We start from the raw sequence: 24,698 nt of genomic DNA on the forward strand, positions 1-24,698 counted from the left end.
AGTGCAGCTACAGAACGTGTTATGTATGAAGAGAGGGGCACAGACCTAGAGAAGGTAGGAAATGACTAACTGAAGTCCGGCAGAGGAGGCAGTTTGAGGGAAAGTGAGGGCACACAAAAGTAAATTACAACTTTTCATCACAAACTAACTCCTGGAATCTGCTGAACGCCGCAAAATTGATAATACACAACCTTGTTAAAGATCCAAGGGTGGATTTTCCCTTCAAGTCCGGCCACTACTGTGTCCCAACAACAAAATACGAGGCACAGACACTCTGACCTCAGCCAGACACAAAACAAATTACATTTTTTTACGGTGCACTTACAGTGGGGGAAATAAGTATTTGACCCCTTGCTGATTTTGCAGGTTTGCCCACTTACAAAGAATGCAAAAATCTACAATTTTAATCATATGTACATTCTAACAGTGAAAGACAGAATCCCAAAGAAAATTCCAGAAAATCACATCATATGAATTTATTAAAATTGATAACCATCTGATGAGGAAAAACAAGTATTTGACCCCCTGGACAAACGGCATGTTAATATTTTGTAGAAAAGCCATTATTGGCCAGCACAGATGTCAAACGGTTTTTATAGTTGGTGACAAGGTTTGTGCACATTTTGGCAGGGATGTTGGCCCACTCCTCCCTGCAGACAGCCTCCAAATCATTCAGGTTCCGAGGTTGTCGCCTGGCAACTCGAATTTTAAGCTCCCTCTAAAGATTTTCAATCGGATTCAGGTCTGGAGACTGGCTAGGCCACTCCAGAACCTTGATGTGCTTCTTCTTCAGCCACTCTTTTGTTGCTTTGGCGGTGTGCTTAGGGTCGTTGTCGTACTGAAACACCCATCCTCGACCCATCTTCAGCTCTCTCACTGAGGGAAGGAGATGTCGGCCCAGAATTCCACAATACATGGCCCCGCCCATCCTCCCCTCAATACGATGGAGTTGTCCCGTCCCTTGGCTGAAAAGCACCCCCAAAGCATGATGTTGCCACCACCATGCTTGACGGTGGGGATGGTGTTCTTTGGGTTGTACTCGGTGTTCTTTGCCCTCCAAACACGACGAGTTGAGTTGAGGCCAAAAAGTTCTATTTTGGTCTCATCTGACCACATCACCTTCTTCCAGGCCTCTTCTGAGTCGTCCAGGTGGTGAATGGCGAACTTCATGCGGGCCTGTACATGTTTCTTCTTGAGCAGGGGGACCTTGCGTGCGCTGCAGGATTTCAATCCATGACGGCGTAGTGTGTTACCAACCGTTTCTTTTTGTAACTGTGGTCCCAGCTGCCTTCAGTTGATTCATCAGTTCCCCCCTTGTGGTTTTGGGATGATTCCTCACCGTTCGCATGATCAGGGACACCTCACGAGGCAAGATCTTGTGTGGAGGCCCAGACCGAGGGAGGTTGGCGGTGGTGTGGTGCTTCTTCCATTTCCTGATAACTGCACCGACAGTTGATCTTTTCTCTCCAAGTTGCTTTCCGATTCTCTTGTAGCCCATCCCAGCCTTGTGCAGATCAACAATCTTGTCCCTGATGTCCGTGAGAAAGCTCTTTGGTCTTGCCCATGGTGGTGATCTTGGATGCTGGTTGTTTGGGTGTTGACAAGTGTCTTTTATACAGGTAACGAGGTGAGGCAGGTGTATTTGATGTAGACAATTGGTTTGGATTGGGGCTGTGTCTTAAAGAAAGACTAACTGGCTTGTAGGAGCCAGAATACTTGCTGTTTGTCCAGGGGGTCAAATACTTGTTTTTCCTCATCAGATGGTTATCAATTTTAATAAATTCATATGATGTGATTTTCTGGAATTTTCTTTGGGATTCTGTCTTTCACTGTTAGAATGTACATATGATTAAAATTGTAGATTTTTGCATTCTTTGTAAGTGGGCAAACCTGCAAAATCAGCAAGGGGTCAAATACTTATTTCCCCCACTGTACCTCCCTGTCTCCTAGCACCTCATCAACAAAACCAATTTAGGCAAGACCCAAGAGGTGCTTTGTTTGAAATGGACAGTTAGGAAAATGGATGGTAAAAATGGATTGATGCAAATTCACTGATGTGTCTCCTTGTTTTGGTGTGTGTCTGTGTGTGTGTGTCTGTGTGTGTGTCTGTGTTTGTTTCTTTGTCTTCAGAGGTGGCTTTGAACAGGATGTGGAGAGCGGTTACCGTCAGCATGCTGATACTTGCCACGGTAGGAACATGTATTTATTCTCAGTGATTTACAAAAGCAATGAAGACACAGAGGAAAAAACAGCAACTATTGACCGGTATTAGATCTTGATGGCAGAGCGACAGCAGGCACAAGTGACTGCGGAATCAACAAATTATAATGGAGCATTATGAAGTATTTATTTCAACGAGGGCAGCAATTCAGTTCATGTTGAAGGAGATTGAAGAGTAGTTTGTTCGCCCCCGTTTGCAATCCCTGCTGGAATACTGTTCTCAATCTTTCTGTGTTAATTAAGCATTTGCTCATAGAAGTGTTTTTATATAAGACAAAGTGGGTTGTTATGGCTCTTTTGTGTGTGTCTGAGATGTGATCAGAAGCACAAACGGGACTGATTCAACAATACATGTTTCCCATTTGAAGTAAATGAATTGGAGCCCAGAAGCCAAGAATCTCAACCAATCACACCGCACACACTGATGTCCTTTTGAATTTCTTTTTGTCTTTCTCCAGATGTCCTGGCGACCACTCGCAAGCAAAACCCGGCTCTGGATTCAGCGTATGGTCAGTGGATCATGTCTTTAATTTTTCATTTAGTTGGTCACCACTGAGCGCTAACAGACAAAATGCTAGCAAACTGAGCTCAGTTCAGTTGTTTCATTCCCAAACACATTTGGTAAAATTGGAAGTTTGTTTACAACCTGTCTAATTGCATGTATTCTTGCCTGGCGTGATACTTTTGCTGGCGAAGTTGGTGAGTAAAACATCACAATAAAAGTGATGGCCAAAATGATGATAAAAAAAAAAAAAAGACCCATGTTAAAAAAAAAAAAAAAAATTGAATTGTTTTTTTACATATCCTTTAACAGCACATTGAACCTTGACCTATTCACTCACTGTTAACTGGAGAGGAGAGTCAGATATATTCAGCTATATGCCTACAAAGTAAATGTTTCTACACTTTACAACTTGGGAAGTCACAGAATATGTTATTGAGGCAGCTGAATGGCCGGTGCCACCTCTCCTCCTCAGCCAGTCTGACAGCTTTAACATTGAAGCCATTGTCTGAAGCATCAGTCCATTGATGGACCGGGAGCTTTGCTGGCTAGGCTGCCTAATGCCCTGCATCAAGAAGGATCATCATCCCTGTCACGTCCCATTACTCCTCCGCTGGCCGCACAGCGCATCCCCTGGCATGGCCGTAATAGAAATAGAAATGCCGACAAGCTGGCCAGCTTTCGGAAAAGATTTAGGAGGTGGTGTTCTAACACTCTGACGTTCAAAACCAGTCATTTTCAATCGGATGCTGTTCGCCTGCCTCCTTCATTTTTATCTACACAGCTAAAGCACCAGTCTCAACTTTATGAGGAGTTTTTTAAGACTTGCTCAAAGTCAGATTCCTTTGTCACTGGACAAATTGGGGCACAGGGGAGCTAATGGCGGCGGTTAATCCAACTCTGTGATTAGTATCCGCAATGAGCAGCCCATCATGCTGGGAGATGTCGGCCATTACAGCTCAGCAGAACCATCCATCCTGCGTCTTTCTCAGAACAGAGGCCACTTTGTCTGCCAGAGGTCTCGGGCCCAGACCTCCACAGTCCCATAGTGCCTCGGTAGTCTGTAAAGCCTGCTGGAGGAATTACCACTCAGTCGGTAGCAAGACTTGATGAGCAACCCTCCTGCTTAATCCTGCGGGGCTCTCATCGCCCTGATGCTTCACTGCTTGTTTGAAGTTCTCAACACGCATTCAGATTCTGTCTCTGTTTGTGTTTTTTTGTTTTTGCTGTCCTTTTTTTTTTTTTCTAGCTGATTCACACAAAAAGCCTTTTAAGTCTCCGCACTGAAGAGCAATTATCAGCTTTCCTAGGCAATAAAACACCCCATATGCCACAAAAAGCCGTTGTCACACAGGGGCTCAGTTCCCTGTCGAAAGCACACCAAAGGATGTTTTTTTTTCTTCTTCCACTTTCCTGTCACCCAAACAATCACAACCAGCATAGGGAAGAGCGTGAGACAAACACATGCCTGTGTAGGTAATCAAATGTTCCTCTGTTGTATAATGTGTTTTTTTCTTATACTTTATCATTAGTAAAAATGGACAAAATGTATCCTACGTACACACAATTGTTATAAATTGAAGTAATGAAGTCCTGGAGCTATTGTCCGATGTGCCAGGGCCAAACACCCCCTGGTGTACAGTTTTAATTTGCCCGGCGCAGATGGCGAACTGACGGGGCACCTCATTCAGAGTGAACGCTGTCAACTGGCTCACAGTGAGAAAGAGAGAACAAGCCTTTTTCCTCCAGTCTGGGTGTGAGCTCTGCAGAATGCTAACATTATGGCTGGCTTATTAGTGCAGGAGCCCAAGCCAATAGCAGCATGCTGCTCACCGGACCTCAAGGACAACAGAGAGCTAATAATGCAATCAAGATGTGGAGTGTGTCATCAAGATAAATATGTTTGATAGTACAAGGCCTGTGGCAGTCAATGCCCAGCGTGTATCTTGGCATATGTTTGAAAGGATTCCAAATGTGGCCGTCATAATGTTTGCTGCTCTGCCTCAAGGTGACGGGAGTTTTCTGTGAAACCGCTCAGCTCGTGTGAGGTAGTGGAAAAGCCAGCCACCAGTATCTATTTCAACTTATCTGTGAAAACACTTAACAGAGCGGACGTTTTAACGGTGGTCGGAGATCAAGACCGGTTTAAAAAAAAAAATATTCTGTAAAATAAGCTGAAGAACCAGGATGAAATGATTACTGGGTGGTTTATTAACACAAGACTGAAGTTTGACAAATGTTTCTGTCAAATCATGACTTTTAAATATTATAAAAGTGCCCAAAACCTTGGCTGCAGTTTGTAAAAATATGAGAGCCATTCAAGAATGAATATACTTTATTAATTTACTGTCAGCTTCTGCTAAACTGAGTCTCTTCTGACAAACTGCCAGATAGCTGTGTTATGACGATTAAGCAGTCACAAAATGTGCTAGTGATGTATTTCTTTACAGGATATGAGCTGTTTTGGAGTGTGACTATAGCAAGAAAATATTCTGGAGAATGGTGGATATGTCCCTGCAAATGTTGGAATGCCAAAATCACAGTTTCCTGGAGAGAATGCACGTGGGCATTAAGCAGCTGGTAAAGTCCACTGCAGCACTCATTGTGTATCTGTGGGGAGGTGAACTTCTGCTCTGTGTGCTCATCCTGTTGATCCTGTCATCACTGGGTCTTTATGTTAACGGGTTGTCTTTCCACTCTGGACTCACCCTCATTTCTCTGAACTTAATTCCCCAGGCTGATTCACGTTTCACTAATCACTCACTCTGTCGCCCCCCCACCCTTCCTCCTCCCCCCCATCCTTCCCCCCCTCCCCAACCCCCTTCGTTACAACCACAGGGAAGACCACACCCACAAGCGCCAGCACAACCTATCATGGGGCGGCATTCCCAAAGGAGGCAGGTGACCCTGAAAGAGGTACAGGTCCTGATGGCCCTCCCCCTGTAGGGGAACATGGGTCACCTGACTCGGAGCCAATCAGTGTGGAGATGGAGGGTAAGGGGGAGGGATGTCTGTCCTCAGTGAACCTGCAGGGGATTGCATTGCTGGGCCCCGAATGCCTCATCGTACGCTTCTAACCAGACCGACCACTAACAAAAAAAAATTGTGTTTCACTCTGGGAGAACAGCACACATGGCTGCACTGTTTCCATAGCAATGGCACTCATTTCAAACAGCTCATGTAAAATTGACAGTGGAGACAAATCCAAAATGACTGTATGTCCTCCATCCATGGTTGAAGGATGAATAAATTCTGCATGCTGTTTAATAGTCAATGAGAAAATGAGTCCTGACCAGTAAAAGCAGAAAGCACCTCACCATTCAATATGTGTAAACGTTCTCCCGGGGTGAAATATCACTTTCATTAGCTCACTAACACTTAACTCACTAGTTTCCTAAACCAACCTCTTAGTGAAAGGCATTGCTAAATGATTTTCTTAATAACCATGGCTCTACCCATCGTAAAATTCTGGGCCGTTACCGATGTTTTGCAATTTTACTATTTGGCAGTCAGTCGATTCCGAGGTTTGTTTGTCGTTTTAAAGTCGTTCAGCCATTAATTACACTGAGGACAAGTTAAATTATACAAATTCATGAAACTACTTCAAAAGCCTTTTTAGCTGTTATACAACTTACATAGCCCATAAAATGATTAGACAAGCAAATATAAAATCAAATATAAATAATGAATACCAACATAAATATCTTTCACTTATGTTTCCATTTGGCAAAACTAACAGTAGCCTGGAACATGGGACTTCTTTACAAAACAAAGAAATGGCCTTTTAGGAAAGCCTTGCCATACAGTGGGCCTCTACCAAATATGTATGGTTAAAAAGAAAGAAAATATCACCGGTACCTCAAAGCCTACTTCTTAGGAAGATGTTTTTCTTTACAAAGATAAGCCTCTCTGCCTTGTTGCAACTCAGCCTGTTTCTGTTGTCATCCCAGATGTAGTCTATATCCACGATGTTCCACTCCTGGGATTGCTCTTGTTCTTCCGAAAATTCTGCCGGATGACACTTTTTGGATGTCCGTTTTCGGATGTCCGTTACCTTCCGCTTTCTTTGTGTTGTAATTCTAAACTCCGGAGGATTTCTGAGGACTATGGTTAACTGCTCCTCAGATCTCTGCAGGGTAAGTCCAGACAGCTAGCTAGACTATCTGCCCAATCTGAGTTTTCTGTCACACGACTAAAACAACGTTTGAACGTACACACGTCTGGCAATGTGAGACTATCCCAGATGTGAGACGGAGAGCTGATCAGCCGCTCACTGAACGCAAACCACACATTGCGCATGCACATAATGGGGGGACAGTAAGCACTAACCTCCTCCCCCAACCATCTTGTCGGTAATTGACTGGAAGGTGGTTTGTTGTATTTTGGTGCACATCCTGTGCCCCTAGTGTTTATTTGACGTTTACGACCCCTGTGTTGTCTCCCGAGACCAGGCTTTTTCACAGTGGATTCAGGGAGCAGGCAGCTAGCAGATCAAGGAGAGATGCCTACGATTTGAGACAAAAATGAAATCACGCTGAAACCATGCAGGAAGTCATAGTGCACCTTTTTAAAGCCCTGTGTTGGTTGGATGGAAATGTTAAGTGTTCAATATCAGTGAATACCAGCATACATATTCACTAAACAGAGATAAACATGGTTCTGTATGGGCCCAAATATTAGAGGAGGACCTTCTTGTCCCGTTATTTTCAGCCAAATATCTTGATGTGCTCAACGCAGCAGCCATGAATGGGAAAGATTGAATGACTCTTTATAAATACAGCACTGGCTCTAATTAACTCCTCAAATCAAGTAGAGAACCTGAGTCTAACACAACACTGCTCCCTCATGGCTTTTCCTCATCTTTTATTTAGGTCGTCGGCACGCACAAATATTCCCTCAATGTTTTCTTACACATGGAAAAAAAACACAAGCCAGGTAGCAAAAGTCATTCCCCTGTGCAGCTAACACAGACTTTGAAAGTACAGAGAGCCAAAGTCCTGATGTTAACTTTTCAGCTTTTTTAACTCAACCAAATCTCTCTTTCTTTGATCTCTCGCTCCTTAAAAAAAAAAAGAAAAGAAAGAGAGACGTGTTCCCTGGGCTTGCTGTCTACATTCTAAAATAAATAAGTACCATTCTTGATTTTACAAAGTTAAACAAGGGTTATCTACAAAAAGGAATGGACTCTAATCATAGAAATCAAGGCATTCTGCTTCATTAAAGTACAAGAAAAGTGTAAAAGCATTTAATTAAATTAATGACTACATGACGGGAAAACGATCTACACTATCGACTGCACAGTGGTTGTCCTCAGGGTCAATCACTCACACACACACACACAATGAATACTATATGCACAAGATGTAATCCCTGTAACCACATAAATTAGAAATGCACAAGCTATTGTTATTGCGGCGCGCGTCACACATCAGTGTGGTTTTGACCGTATCCATGACACCCAGCCACGCTCCCTTCACTCTTAGTGACACCTTTACCACCTTTAAGCAGTAATCTGTGCCATCTTAAAGAAACGTTTCCCGTTTGCTGTCCAGCCATTTAGCTGCCCTCAGTCTGTCGGGCTGATGACGTTTAACTCAAAACAGTCTAAAGGCTGACCCAATGTTCAGTCGAGGCCAGTAAAAACACATGTATCAAAGAAGCAACACTATTGGATGTTAGGTATTGTTTTTGAAGGATTTACCATCTACAGTGGTGCTCATAACTTGATGAACCCATGCTAAAGTTGACTAAAAATGGCATGGTTTTATTTCAGTTAGCCTAATAGCTGGTTTGATTTGCATTGAGAGATGATTTTATGGAAAGTACCCCATGCCAATCTCTAGGTATGGTGAAGGATATGTGATGATGTGGGGCTATTTTAATTCCAAAGGCCAAGGGAACTTTATCAGGATGCATAGTATCCTGGATCCATAAAATAACTGGCCTTTAAAAATAAAAATCTGCCTTCCTCTATGGAAATTTAACATAGGGGCTTGTATTTTAAGGAAGAATATTTATTTATTTACAATAAATTATTCATTCACAAAGAAAATTGGTGTCCTTAAAGGTTGGATTTCTCCTATTTTTTTAATTAGGGCATTAAAATCAATTTCCAAAAGATGATTTTTTTTTTTTAGCATGGGTTTGTAAAATTATGAGCACCACTGTATACGTATGGAGTGACCTGCACCACATATTGCCAATTACTTTGTCAATAAATTGTTTGATCAGTTAGACATCCGAGAACAGTGAAAAATATCCAGAGTTGGAGGTGACGTATTTACATTGCACATATCTGTTGCTGACATTTTCTAAGAAAAGCAGCAAATGTTCATATTTCACACGGAATCATCAACTTTTTTGGTATTTTGGCTTGGGGGAAAAAAAGACTTCAACATTTAATTAACAAATAATTTCAGCTCTGAAGGTTATATGGTTGGGCTGAATGTTGGTGATTTGTGTATATACAAATGTCAGCCAAATTAGCTGCTAACCTGGCTTTAAATTTAACTCAAACTTGTTCATCTACATTTGCAGAATAGTCACAGAAAAGGTCAAATAACATAACTAGAGGTCTACAAGCAGTGATTGAAGGTTCTTTCTGGAATTTAAAGTTCTGTTTTCACTGTAGCTTCCTATTCCCGCATTATTAAAGGCATCAGACCTGTAATCCTGAAGTTATAAACTCTTCAACAATTACACCATCCAGCTACCCCGATAAATGACATGACCTATAAAACTCCAACCAGTTCTTGAATATTTAATTACATCTTGATCTTTATAGGCCCGAGTCTTATTTCTTAAATGTTTAATTTGACAGTTGGCTCGCACTCATAGTGATTAACATAACCATGGCAGGAAGTGCAACAAAACTTCTCTGTGACCCTCAAGTGATCACGTAACGAGCTGCAGAGCAGAAGAGAGACAGTTTGGGGCTTTATCCCCTTCTGAGGACTAGAGAATATCCCTGAAAGTTTAGGAAGAAGATACAGTTCATTGGGATGTGATTGAGGGAGGACAAGGCGGCATTAAGCAGGGTTTTGTCCTCTCCTTGCTGCTTGCTAGCACAAGCACCATGTCACAAGTCCATAAATCCTCAGCGAGGGAACGGAGCTTCCATTCACGCAAACAGACTCGCTGGCTGCAATGATGAGCTACTCAGGCTCAAATGAAAAAAGCCCATAACAAATAAATAACCAGCAGGGGCCTGAGCCGGGGAGTCGGACAACAGTGGGGAGGGGAGGGGGTGCAGGATGTAATAGAAACAGCAGCGCAATCTATTTCAGCCAGAGACTGTGACGCTGTCGGTTCAATCAGAGGGGCGGGCGGGTTGATAAGGAAAGGAGCCGGTGTGGAAGTAACAGCATCACAGTTCCGAGAGTGCCTGCAATCTCTCTCCCTCCCTGTCAATTTCTCTGTCTCTGCTTCTCTATCTGTACCTTCTGTAGAGGCTCTGCAGCTGTGTCACAAATCTTCCAGCAGCCACGAGGTGGGCTAGTGGACAACCGTACACAGATAGTGGCCCAATATAGAAACGGCTAGTCAGGAGAGACAAAGATACCTGAAGACAAGTTACAAAACACTAAAGTTGAATAGATGCACGTGTAACCAAAGGGAAGAACATTGTCATGTCTTTACTCCAAAACAGTTTTAGCTCGACAACTATAGCCTGACAAGCCAGACCCACATCAAGATGTTGGGTCTGGGAACTCACCATTGACAGGGCTCAATCCGAGGGCCGGGATAAACCTTTCAAATTCCCTCTGCACGTAATAGGATAGCACTACAACCAGGCAGAGCAACAAAGAAGGTAGTGGAGCTAGTTGATAGATTAAACTTTTGCCGTATGCGGTCGGCAAAACTCCGAACACATCTTCCTTTTAGCCCGCCCACCGACACAATGTGATTGGCCTGACCAGAGTTTGGTTTTTCCAGCTCGCAAGCCATCGGAGAGTGCCTAGACCCCCCTGGCTGCAAAATAAATTTGCTGCCACTACGACAACGAGTCATCAGGCTAAGTTACCAAACCAGCAAGCGTTATCTATCGCACACATGACTGCCTGGTGTAATGTTCAGAAATTTAAAAAAGCTCATTATGGCCCTAGGCGTGTTATGGAACATCTCAAAGCTCTCCATGAGACTACACACGTGCATACAAAATGCACAGTAGCACAGAGGGTCATCATTTCAGTGATAACACACAGGTTTGATCCTAACATTAGCCCAACTGCTGGACCCTTGATCAGGAATCTGAACCCCCAACCTTCCTACAAATACCTGCTTGGCTCACAATTTCACTTTCCTTTTTCGGAGTGAAAATGTGTCACCACACCATACTTATCTTTTTAAAACAAGGATAGTCTGTAAGCCAGTGACTGTTTTGTATTCCGAGGCTGTGGAAAAGCGGTTTATTATGTGTGACAGTTGAGACAGATATAACTGCTCAGGAAAGTTACCCAAGTTCCAAAAGTTCCCCTTTCAGCAATGGCCTCTCATAGAACATATGAGTAAGAGTAAACCATCTGTCAATCCACTTTATCCATAAATGGCAGTGCGATATAAACTCTATAAGCTAGAAGAAAAAAGTACAAAAGCAGTCGCTCACTTAACACTTGCAGCCCTGTTAATCCTAACCTGTGCGTTTTTGTTTTATGTAGCTCTGTTATGGACAGATGAAAAGCACGAGCTGAAATGTTGGCTCAGATGTGGGTAGCTGCACTACATTATGTAAACACCAGGGAAGACTAAAAGGCAGGGGCAGGAACCTGTTGCCCTGCTGCTATTTAGAAAAACGCCAGATTGCACTAGAGCTGTTTCTGGCCAGGGAACACCTACCTCTTCATTGTGTGTGAACACCGAAAACTGTGTGTTAGCAAAACTGTGGCACACAAGACTACTGGGTTTAGACCTCTCTGGTTTGTTTTCTCTCCCTCTATTGTTATTTGACCTTTTCCGTGACTCTTCTGCACATTTAGATGAACTAGCGTGGGTTGGACTAAAAAGCCAGGCTAGCAGCTAATTTAGCTGACAAGCACAGGGAGACGGCTCGATAATAGAATCAAGTGAAGCAGGCGTTTTCAAACTCATTAAAACAATACAGGAGGACAGCAGAGAGTGAACCCTGGCTAAACCTGATGCCAGTTAGTTTTTAGAGTTATTTATACATGCAGAGACCATGGAAACAGACACACCGCCTGTATCATCCAGTCACTGATAAGGCTCTGACTGTGTCTAACCGCCATCACAATATCTGCTCCTCCAAATCACAATCAGTATTTCATATGGTTAATATTTTAATGTATTTTAGGTTTTTAAAATAAAAGCAAATATGTCTAGTTTAATATAAAACAACCTTAGCCTTTGCAAAGAACCAAGCAAAAATCAAGAAAAGTGATAACACATAATGATAAAGTGTCTGCATTTAATTCTTAGTAGTTTTATTAGTCACTGGTTAAAAAATAAACGCCATCTACCACAACGCAGCACATTTACCTTTTCATTTCAACAATCATTTTGAAGGCAGCGGTTTTTTTTTTTTTTTTCCTCAAACGGTGGACACTGTGTGAAGTTGGACATTCAAAAATGAAATGCGTTTTTTTGATCTTTAGGTTCAGATTGAGGCTGCGTATCCACAACACGTTCATTACCATGGTTAAATAGAACTGCCGGCTGTCGAATGTCATTCAGCCCGTTCATCTAAGTTGACCCTTCTGGCTACTCTTACATGAATCATAACTATGATGTGCGCACACAGACACACATTTACTTCTCTTTTTGAAACGTTACTGCCAATTTGGGTTCCCTGAGTAATGTCATAGTGTAATGGCACTCATTAAAGGTCACGCAGAACTAGGCAATTTTTCCCTCTGCTCAGCACACCAGCACTTTATGGCGATTATAAATGACATCATGTTTTACTATAAAAACACACACTGCACCGTGCTGTAAAAACTAACCTTAAAGGCATTACACACACCAAATACTTCACTTTCCATAACCGGGAATTTTGATGACTCTTTATTCCGTGTCAGCTATTAAAGCTTAGCTCAGTGTCAGGATGGAGGGCCGTCAGCTCTCAGCGTCACAGCGATCCACGGGGCCCGCAGTGATCAAATCCACCCACGCAGTAGCCCCGGCTCCTAACCCTAACCCCTTACCCTTTTGTCCCATTGACCTCTGGGGAGTATTTCTCCCATTTTACCTGCCTGTTTCTCTTTGTTTCTTTCTTTCTTCAGTTGGACTAACCCTTTAAGCTGTACCTGCCTCCTTTGTTGAATTCTCTCTCACTGACCCTTTTCTAGTTTTCCAGCCGACGGCTGGAACTGTGCGCAGGTGGTTGAGTGGACCTGCGAGCAGTTTTGCCATCTCTTAAAGCAGCAGTTCACTCCAAAGACAGTGATACTAACACAATGGTAGATGTGGTTTTTAGCAGAAAGACGAAGGTTATGTGGAAAACAAATGTTACACTTGTGAGCAGTGAGGTACTTCTTCAGATAGGTGTCCACTAAATAGCCTTTACTATTAAGAGCGCCCTTACCTTTTTGTTTGGTGCACGTTTCGTCATATATTGCCAGTTGTTAAGCTTGAAGAGCACCAAGATAAGTTTTGATTATTCACCATATCTGCAAAAACTGACTTTGGTGTGGACTGTCTCTTTAAGTTTGCTGGTGGAGCCAAGATTCTTCCAGTGCCTTTTCCTCTGCCATGTGAATCACCACAGCAAGATTTGGAGGTTTGCATTGGAACCATTTTGCTTTACCAGCCACTGGATGGCAAATAAACAGATCCTCTTTTTTTAAGCTTCTGATGCAGCTGCATGTAAAAAAACAAAAGGACATAACTCAATGCATGTGCTCTGCCTGGTTTAATGACTTATAAGTTATTTGAATGCCACTGCAAAGTAAAGCTTAGATTGGGCCAAAAAAATTAAGCTCTACCCGAGCTCGTGCACGTTGTGTCCGAGCCTGGCCTGGCCCGGCCAGACACATTAACCGTAATTATGAGCCCGATATAAACCCTACAATTTTTGAATATGTGGGCAACTGACGTTCTCAACTACAATTCCTTTTACCTGTGGGTAACTGATCAAGGCAGCAACACAATCAAAGCCCTGGAACCATATAGGAGACTTTCTTGTCTCAATCACCTCCTTAGGCACGGTCTGCATGCCGACACACTGGGTCGGTTTACACAAAATACACTTTCCTTATTTAACCCTAGTGGTATAGCCATGCAGATAGTTTAGATGTTTATTATACTTAGAGATTAAATGTTGTCTCTACCCCAATACAATTAAGGTGATTTGGACTTTGTGCTGGTCAAAGTAGTGATAAATTACATTTGAAAAATTCAACTGCAAAGTTTTGTTTGGGACTATTTGTTCAGTCGAAAGTAGTTCCAATGAAAACTATTCATGTTGAGGTGGGTGGTTTTTAGATAGACACTGCTTTGGAGTTTTTCAAATGTAATTTGTTAATGCTTTAATCAGTACAAGCAAGTCTTCATTCACCTCCATATGTACTAGTGTGGCAACAGAGTGTGTTTTTTTGTAATTTGAATGAACCACCCCTTTATCCAACCACTATCTGTTGTTTGAGAAACAAAATGTATCCTGCTACTTAAAAACTTGACTTTCCCTTCAAAGTACAAAGTACAGGTGTAAATATTGCGGGACTTTATAAAGACCGTATGGTTCTGATTGCCAGATGCCACAGCACACTTAATTTACCAGTATTCAATCAAACCTGGAATGAAATCTATGCTCTCTATGCATCAGCACACCTGGAATGAAATGCAGTGCTCATTACCACTGCTTTCAATTGGAATGGATCTGTTACATTACACCATATCACCTTAGCTTGTGTGCATATATTAGACTGCATCCAATTGGCTGAGCACTGAGGTGGAATATTATGCAAATTCCTAATAACAAGTGTACATGATTGAATTCACTCAGTCAACAGCCAAAACCCTGCACATAGTGTGTGTGTGTGTGTGTGTGTGCGTGTGTGCGTGCGCGCGCGCGCGCGCGACGCACGCACGCACGCAAACACACACACACATGCTCTCTTTGCTAACCATGTCTGTCAGTGCACAGACATCAGGTATTGAAACTGTCAAATTACTAAAGCTTACAGCAACGGGTCAGAGCTGCTCTGCTTTTCACTTGGATTTGAAAAAGGAAAATAATTCATTTGTTCCAATCTTCAACCTCAGGGTGTCTTTCGGGAGCTAAATTGTTATTTTTAGTATGGAGGAAACAAATCTCCAGCGTTAGTGGGAGTGTGTGTGGGGGGGGTAATCCTTGTCTATGAAGCCTGTGGCCATTTTGTCTCGTCGGCTTCTCTTTGGGATGGAGTAGCCATTAAGGGAACAATTACATGCACTTGTAAGCTTGCAGAAGCAGAAACTAATTAGGGCTAATTTGGAACGTCTTCACTTGATGCGCAAAAATAGAACACAAAATGTTCTCCAGGTTGCAAAGTATTTAATCGCACCCTTGAGAAAGGCCTGATACAATAGAAAATGTGGGTGCAAAAGAAAAAGTTGTTCCTCTGTTTAAATTATTTTGTATCTGAACTTGAGAGTGTTGTCTGAAATAAAGGTAGCTAGCTGTTCCTTCCTGGCAATATTTTTAAAAGAAAGTTTTGTAGTTTTGAGTTCTGATGTTTGAATGTCCTGTTGTTATTTTCATTGTAATTTGTTCATCACCTGCAGGAAAAAAATAATTCACACATAACAATTGCCAGACCTCCTTACTTTATTTCCCTTGTGCAAAAACCACCACCAGTTAGTAAGACGCAGCACCGGCAAAACAGAGTAAAACCTGCCTGTTTATATAACCTACCTCACAGTCTATTTTTAACAGTATGGATGCAATCACAGAGTGCTTCTCTTCCTACGGCGCTGTGGAGGAGCACCAGGGTTGTTCTCCAACCATATCACAGCTGCCGCAGAGCACCAGACTTCAAAACTCAGCAGAGTGACGGTCTGTCACTCAGCACATTACGTCTGTCTGTCTCTCACTTTGCCTCTCTCCCCATCCTCCTCCTCCTTCAAATCTGCTCCTCGCACATACCATCACTCGTTCTATCCATCTTTTCTTTTTTTTAATTTTAACTCTCTGGCTCTCATCTCCACTCTCTTTCTTTGCTCTTGCTCACCTATCTTTTGGATCTTTGAGTTCTCTCACATTCACTCCCATCTTTAACTCCAATTTGTCATCAGGGTGGAATTTCATCCCTTCATCTTCCTCTTTTCCTTTTCCCCTGGCTGTAAACATCCCTCTTTCCCATCCCCCTCCATTGCGTCCATTCTTGCAGCCCATCTGTCTTTTTACCTTTTGGCAGACTTGGGTATCTCTATATTAAGCCTCCGCGGAGCCGAGACCATGTTGAGTTGACACAGAAATATAATGCGACAGTGTTCGAGAGGAACACCGACTCTCAAGCTATGTAAACATTGAAGGGAAGTTGTGGACAGAGTGTAAAGTGGCATTAATTATCACGTTTATTTGAGGTGATGATTTCCCCCCACGAACACACTTGTTTAAAATTTGAAAACAAAAATTTCAAACCCGTTTTTAATGTCCAGATGCTTGTAAAGCAGTGCAAAGAAAGCCGTAGTCGGTGTGTACAGTTGGCCGGCACCTCCTTTGCGCCACCTAGCTGCTTGCCAGGCTGTCGGTATGATTCACAGGGTATTAATTTCACTGTGACCGGTGGTACCATATGTCCCACATACCCAGTGATTGAGTCATCCAGGCTGTTCACGAAACATGTTGTGACAGGTCATTCGTAGGCTTTGGATTTGTTTACCTCAGCTGCGCATTTTACCCCCCTGTCGCGGCACTTGACTCATACCGCTCAACCAAGAGGAACCCCTGAATAGGCCTGTAGCCACAGCCAACCAGGGAGGGAGGGGGGAGACCAGAGGGAGCGGATGACTCACAGGTACCAGGGAGCCACAGGGGTAACAGGAGGCAGAAAGCACACTGAGATGAGAGCAGCCTTTTACTGCTCATAACAAGAGCTGCACGCCGGGATACTGATCGGTTAGAACCACAAACTTAGACCCACGACAAGCTGATTGGCTGTCTGGGTAATGAGTCCCAAAAAAAATAAATGTGTCCAAGATTAAAAGAATAAGTATTAACAGGCTCACTGCAGCATCACTTTGATTGCCTCTCCCACTGGGATTGCAATTATGATTTATGACTTTTTAATGTGGTCATAAGTCGAGGCAATCATAGGAATAAATGGCAAAAAATTGGGTGTTTTTAATTGGAAGCTCTAGTCAAAGCATTATTTTCTGAAAGATTATACTGCACCACAGTTTCTCTCTCTCTCTCTCTCTCTCTCTCTCTCTCAGTCTCTGTAGGGAAAATAGTAGCAAAGCATCCCTCTAAAAAGGGTGTACTGATACATGACAATGAAATAATAAGCACACCTGCTCAAAAGTCTATATCTAGATAATGAAGATCATAAAGAAGTTTCACAGTAACTCCATGACCTAAATTATCAACTCCTTTTAAAACTGTTGGACAGAAACTGTGTATGTACGGATCCATCATGACAAGAGATAAAAGTCTGTCTCTTCATTTTACAGCATCCTACCTCATAATAATATTCTGCCAACGTAAAGCTGTAATGACAGGACACAAATGACTCGTCTGTCTACATCATGCATCGTGTAGTTACCATAGTGTCAGGTGCCTTTCAAGGCTCTAGAAAATAAGTGTGTGTGTGTGATTTGACTGAAATCTTTCAAGTCTCTGATTAGATTTCCCACCTCTGTAGTATCCCCTAATCACATACACACAGTGAGGAAGACCTTTTTTGGCCCTTTTAACACAAACTCATTACCTTTTTAATAATGTTCACCCAGGCCTCACTGTCTCAGGAGTTAATTTACCGGCTTTATTCACATCCTCCGGTCCACCTAGATTAAATCCTTCAGAGATGTTGGTCTCAAAAGGACTGGAGCATGTTATCAGTTTGAGGATTTGGGTCGGGTTCACGGCTTTATCACATTACACCTCCACGAACTGAAAAATCATAACCTGTCTGGCTGGATTGGCCGATATGATGATACTGTACATGTCCTGAAATCTGAGGCCTTTTGCGGACAATATTGCAACTCATGGAATATTTTTTGCGTCAGTGTGGTTAAGTATCCTAATTTTTCCAGTTAACTGGCCTAGCTCAAACTGACATTCCCATTTGGTTATTTTAACTATAATCAGTATCTTAATTTACATATCACTACTGCAGTATAAGATTGTACACTATACCCAGTCGCCTACGTCACAACTTATTCAGGGATGGATTTCAGTGAATTACTTCATCAGAGTTATGTGGTGCAAAGAGCCTTCATTCTGTCAAGTGTGGGTCACTTAATTCAGAGAAAAGGATTAAAATTATAATGCAGATCTCATTATTGCACTGATCTCCCTTATAGTCATCCACCAATCATCCTACTCCTCATCATCATTCTGAACATCTCAAAAACTTTCAAGCCTGTTTTTTCATATTTTTTCCTGAACGAAGCTTTCATTAGCTGTTGGGTTAAGCTTGTTTGGAACACCTGCATTTCCCCCCCAGTGCAGCTCAGCCGTCCCCCTCCTCACACTAATCAGTTTCACAGAAACTGTCATTAAGAGTGGCGAGAAGGGCCTGACACCACAGATGGCAGCAGCCTTTTGCAAATGAGCTCTGATTACGAGAGTTGGCAGGTTTCACTCCTCTTATCGCCGGCGCCTTTCACGCCATTAGGCATACACGGTGCTAGGGTCACATCACCCAAGGACATTTACACGGTAGATTTACCTCGGCAAAGTAACCTTGTGTTTTTGGTGCACAGACTGTCCCTTCGGCTTTATTTTAAAAGAATTTGACAGCCTCATTTGAGTCTGTGTTGGCAAAGGCGCCACACCCGGTGAGCTATTGGATAGATCTGTTATTTTTGGCTTGTTCATCATACCAGGTGCTCTCGCCCCTGATCCCTCGCATTGGAAAGCAGAGTCTGTGAAAATGACATCAGGTTCCTGCTGCTGTGCTCCCATCAATATTTAAAGCACTAACTCATTTCAGAGTTGATTTCTCCCTGACTGGGCAGCTCTTGGCCTCTGTCAGTCTGAGGGGAAAGCACAGGTCCTAGAAAGAAAGGCTCTATTGATCTATTAACAGTGGAAGGAAAGGAAGCCAAGAGCGTAGTTCAAACACCTCCCATGCTGTTTACCACATAGTGAAGCCCCTGTAAACACAACCTGTCTGTCCCAGCTGCTACTTCACATATATTAGCTCTTGAAAATGTGTGTCTTTTTTTCTTCTTCCGGCTCAGTCAGAAAAGCTCTAACTCAAGTACCCTTTTCTCTATCTTTTTCTGTTTTGAAGGTGTGAGGCGGCCGCCAGAGCTGGAGAAGACCAATCACAGTGTCCATTATACTTTACTGATTGCTTGTGTTTTGGTGGCCTTCGTCCTCGGCGCCTTCCTCTCTGGCTTCCTTGTCTCCTGCTACTGTAACCACACCGGCCACAAGACTAAGAAGTTGTCGAAAGATCCCGAGGCCCCCATCCCGCACGCCCTGTCCCTCCGCAGCCTGGCCAAGCTCAATGGCCTCCTGGACAGCCAGAGCAAAGATGACAAGATGGAGGTGTCCTCTCCAAAGATCTACAACTCTTTCTTTGCCAACAGCAAGGAGCATCACCCACCAAGGAGAAACGGCCATCATGCAGTGACAATGGGGGACCTGGTCCACCACCAACACCACCTCCACCATTCCTCAGAGCTATCTGGTCTGCCAACACCAGACTCAACCCCAGAACTGCCCATCAAGAGCATGAAAGCGTTCAAGAACCAGTGGGAGAAGAACCAGAATTGCAACAATGCCAAGGAAGCAAAGTCCCACAACACCGGCTCCAGGCCCAGCTCAGCCCTGCTTCACCAGCAGGTCTTCCCATACTCCCATGGCCTGTCCAACGGGCAGCCATTAGTCGGTCACCTCCATCCAGAAGAACGCAAAATCCACAATGTTGAACGTGTGCTATCTCAGCAGCCTTACCCGGGTTACTCCCAGAAGGTGATGGAGGTTACCTCGCTGGATGAGCTCCTGAAGCACATCCACGAGGCAAGCTGCAGCAAGAACTCCCAGTTAATGAGCCCATCGGGTCTGATGGCCTGCGCTGGTGGAGGTCAGCTAGCATTCGCCAACCGCATCCAACCGCAGATTCCTGAGACCGAATCAGCCCCCTACTACAGCTCGTCCACGTTACCACGAGACAGCCTCACCCGACGCATGGACGTTCCTCCGGAAATTCCCCCACACCACCAGTCCACCCTGGAGAGGAGGCACTCCTCCCAGAGGCACTCGCTGATTGCTGCAGCCACCAAATTGCCCAACGGTGGAGGAGGAGGAGGAGGAGGAGGAATGATACCTCGCCAGCACAGCTTCAGCCAACGGAATGGTGGGCCCCACCAGCCGCCTCCCCTCCTGGCACGGATGAACTCGACAGGCAGCGCCTGCGAGGTTCACTACCCCCTCATCCCCAACGGGTACCTGACACGCCAGCACAGCTACAACGGAGAGCAGCAGGAGGTCCAACACAGGGCCGCTATCGTCCGCCGGGCCTCCTCTCTCAAACCCGACGTCCCTCCCAAGCCCCTGTTCATACCTGCCACGTCCCCCGTCAACCAACAGGGAAAGTTCAACTATTGAGGAGATACACTCCTGAACTAGAGAGGGAGTCTCCCTTCTCGTGTCTTCTTAAAGGAACTTCCCTTTGAAGAAACGCAGTGGGTTCGAGGTTGCAGACCTTTGCACGAAAAACCATCGTGTGGCAGCCAGTGTCACTGTTGATGAAAGCCTCAACCAAACTTGTTTTTTCCCCTCTTCTTTTTGTCCAACGAATATCTTTGTACCATATTGGTATTGCTCAGCTACTTGCTTATTATAGAACCGCTGACTCGGGTGACGTGACGCCACCTCCTTGTATTAAGCTGCCAATGTCCTCAGTGTGGATTTACAATGCAGCTTAGTTTTTGGACGTGTTGATGTTGGAAGAACTTTGCACATCAGTCATCTTGAAGACTTTAAAAGCTGGAGGCCCCTGCGATGCTTAAAATTCATGCTTTTGCTTAACCTTTTCTGATGTAGTGTTGGTAACCAGTCCCCACCCGCCCCACCCTCGAATGTGTTTATATTATGCATGTGTGTGTATATATATGTGTGTTTATATCCACACCGTATATGTATACATATACATATGCAGTATATGTAACCTGTGGTGAAAAGTCAGCAAACTCCCCTGAAAGTAGTTATGTCTTTGCCTTACTATACTCTTTCATCTTTGGGCATATCAAACGATCCCCCCTAACCCCCCACCCCCTAAGAAAGATCTTGGGGACACCAAATCATGCACTTCATTGATACATTGTCAGTTGGCTAAAACACTGAACCAAATTTGTTCGTGTTGATAAGAGAAAGTAAATACTTCGACAAAGCAGCTAAACTCGTCTATTCTCTTTTCTTTTCCCGTCCCAGCAGATGTCGGGTCAGAAGTGACGTAACCGGGTCCATTTAAGTCCGTCGAGAATGTTTCTGTAAGATTGGTGCTCCACACGTCTAGTGTGTCTAACATCCTCTGAAATGGAAACAAACTAAACTGAATACTCTTGGACCCAAAGAGGACAAGTCAAAAATGCCATGCCATCTGGCAATATGAGAATGAACATAAAACATAGAACGGACTGCAGTGATAATAATTATTAACTTTGTGGCTATTGGTTGTAAATAAAGGAATACTTACTAGCCAAAATTTAACTGTATGTGTAAATGTGTGCCTTATTTAATAATAGTGTGTGACATGGGGGTAGGGGTTAATGCAAGGGACTCAGATGGCTACTATGCTACAGTATATTGTAGGTGTTTAATTTTCTATGGTCGTCAGTATGTGTCATACAGTATCTATTGTATATTTGAAGAGTTTCATTCCAGAATGAGATATTTGTCACCTGTTTGGATTACTGCAAGTATGATTGTAACACTCACTAATGAATCATATGTTATATCTTGAGTATATTGAGCCCCTTTTTCTTTCACAAAGAGTAATATTTTACAAATTGTCATCTGTTATTTTGAAAATGATTAAACACATATATATATATATATATATATATATATATATATATATATATATATATACACACACACACACACACAGATTGTTTGGATGGATACAGTGTTTTGGAATGAAACCCTTCATTTCTTTGTTTTTTTTTTCAGTTTTTTTATCCCAGAAGTGTGAGCCTGCGGATTGTATTTTGGAAGAGCTTGGGAAAGCAAGTACACAGCCTGAGACTGCAGACGTTCGGGTTCGACTGCCTCCGTATTCTGTCACTTTCCACTGGGTGTCACTTTCCCTATAGGTTCCATTGTTCACTTTTTGTTTTTTGTTTATTTTAGCAGTAGCATTTGCATCACTTTGGGTTTCTAAAGGAGCAGCTCACAGTTCCTCTTAAGTTATCTCCTACAGACCTGTAGCCGTTGTAGAAGTCTATCGGAGAAGGCTGATGGATGGAGAAAATATGTGGCATGTGGTCCAAAGCTTAATGTTTAGAATTTTCTTTTTTTTTTATTCTGAGAGAGATAAAACATGTTACACTTAAATTGCAAAAAAAAAAAAAAAAAAACTAATCTGGGAAAATAAATGAATGGTGTAGTTATGAAACTGGACTTCTACAATGGTTACCTCTGTAGATTTAGATTTAGACATGACCGGTGTCAACCTCAACAATGCAGGAAGCAAATAAATGGGAGTGGAGATTTAGGAAATATGTGGGAACATGGAGAAGTGCAATGAACTCTGATCCGACAAGCTGAGATTGTTTTCTTGGATCGATAACAATGGGGGAGCCGGTTCCCAGGTGGCCACGCCGCCAAACATCTGCTGAGGGTTTTCCTCAGGGAAGGTGATGCTAGTCGGCTCTGCCTCGGAATCATCACGACTCTCGTACATCTCCGCTCTTGTACTTTTCAGCAGAGTCACTTTGGCCACGGTTGACTGGAACCGTGATCAATTCTGTAAAAAAAAAAACAGCACCACGCTACTTAGTGTATCTGAAAGTGGTGTTCTATTGATTGAAATTTCCCCGAGCTCATTTGACCCAATATAAAGTTTACTACTCGTACTACAACTCCAGTAAATGAAGGAAAATACGACCACAATGTTAGTTGAAAGGGGGGGGAGAAAGAAGTTTATTTGGATATTAACGGGCAGCAGAGCATTAAATAGCTTTCGAACAACAAATACAAAACGTCCGACTTGATTTAAGGTCGTGACCGTAATGTTTCATAAGAGGAATTGTGGCAGCTACAGTTTTTGAGTGGAAGGGTTTTTTATTTTTTTCTGCCAGTGACAGATTGTAAGGGAGAGGGAGCGGTCTCGCTCCATCAGTATTTGATTTGATGTAAATACATTCTATCTGGTCGGGGTCTCATTGATTCAGTATTATGTTTGTTTTTTTTGTTTTTTTTTCCTGTTTGATTGCCAGGCTACGCCTCTTGAATTACTCTGAATTTGGTCTCACAGAATACCATTGTATGTCTCTTATACTAGGAATAAAACAAACATATGAAGAAAGTGTCTCACTGGTGAATGTGTTTAAAAATAATCCAAGTCAGCTGTGTAATGAACTGCAGTGCAACACAATCTCCTCATGCAAACCTTCTGAAGGGTGTTGTGTATAGTTTGTTGTTGTTGTTTTTGACAGTGTAGGTAGTTTTTGTGTCATCATGTCTTCGGACCCTCTTGTCTGTCAGGACAGTCCCAAAAGAAACAGATCGGTGGAAAGTTCAGAACAAGTGATTTATTTCTTGATGCAGAGAATTCTTTTAAAAGAATATCTTAAAGGATCCTCCACCATTTTGGGAACTACACCACTTGGCTGTCTCACGGTGTGGGGGGGTTGTATTAATTAAATCTGTGTGTTTAGTACAGAGAGGTCCAAGAAGTGTTCAGTTTAGCTTGTACAGTGGGGGCAATAAGCACACATTACTACTGTAGTCTTCACTGAGAAAGCAATGTACCGTTAACAGCAGCATGAGGGGAAGAAGACGGCACACTCCAAACACACTTGGACAAGCCACAAAGAGGTGAGTTTGATGCTTTATTACATGTATTATATTCAAACAAATTGTTTCTGTTGTGGCTTTAAAAGAGTTTGGCAAAGTTCAAGGGAGCAGCACAAGGCCACTACAGTAGCATTCACTTTGACATAGTGAGCTTCCAGGACTAGCTTCCCATGCAGGGGATAAGCCAATCCTGTTCTCACTGAACCATTGATAAGCGAGAAAAACAGCGCATTTCCCAAAATGTTGGAACTTTTCCTTTAAGACTGGGTACATTTGTCCCCTCCTGTTTGTATGCATGTTTTCAAAGTGCATTTGAGTTAAATGGGAGGGAGAAAACGGACAAAAGTTGGCATTTCCAAAACAAAATGCTATAAAGGCTGATTTTACTTCACAGTACCTGCTTCTTCTACTGTCTTTGTGTCATTTACAAACATTTTCTATTTAAATGTTGGTAACGCTTTATTTCACAGGACTACACTTATCACAATTTCCTGGAGAGAACCATATAATTTGGCTTGAATTATGCTTCAAATATAGAAAGTGTTCAATTGGTGCACTTCAAACGGAATCATTACAATTAATTGCTAAGCTGTAATGCAGAGTCTTTTAGTCGCTGCACAGCAGATCAGCCCAACATCCAAATTTGGCAATTCAACATAGAAGAAAAACATTTTGAGTGCGGAATACATGATTAATAAATATTGGCTTTAAATAGAGCAGTTCTTTTTGTCTCTGTTGTATCAAATGACAGTTATTTCCAGGAAACGTATAAATAAGCGTTATGAGAGGGCCTGTATAATAAATAATTACCAGAAATATTTAAAGGATTGAGCAGCCTTGGTGGAG

At 42.8% G+C, this 24,698-nt stretch overlaps 1 protein-coding gene across 5 annotated transcripts in view; it reads left to right on the forward strand.

Moving 5' to 3' along the window:
* The window catches only part of sema6cb (semaphorin 6Cb), a 167,724-nt gene extending 145,856 nt beyond the window's left edge, over nt 1-21,868 (forward strand). For 3 of the 5 annotated variants that reach the window (XM_028579971.1, XM_028579970.1, XM_028579972.1), the window contains 4 exons: nt 2,131-2,189; nt 2,679-2,729; nt 5,561-5,716; nt 19,117-21,868. In XM_028579971.1, the coding sequence (XP_028435772.1) occupies nt 2,131-2,189; nt 2,679-2,729; nt 5,561-5,716; nt 19,117-20,438 (1,588 nt within the window). In that variant the 3' untranslated portion in view covers nt 20,439-21,868. The remainder of the gene's footprint in view (nt 1-2,130; nt 2,190-2,678; nt 2,730-5,560; nt 5,717-19,116) is intronic. The other 2 variants (XM_028579973.1, XM_028579974.1) reach the window with 2 other exon arrangements.
* The last annotated feature ends 2,830 nt before the right edge of the window (nt 21,869-24,698 follow it).

Source organism: Perca flavescens, chromosome 6, assembly GCF_004354835.1.
Source record: "Perca flavescens isolate YP-PL-M2 chromosome 6, PFLA_1.0, whole genome shotgun sequence".
Taxonomy (NCBI): Eukaryota; Metazoa; Chordata; class Actinopteri; order Perciformes; family Percidae; genus Perca; species Perca flavescens.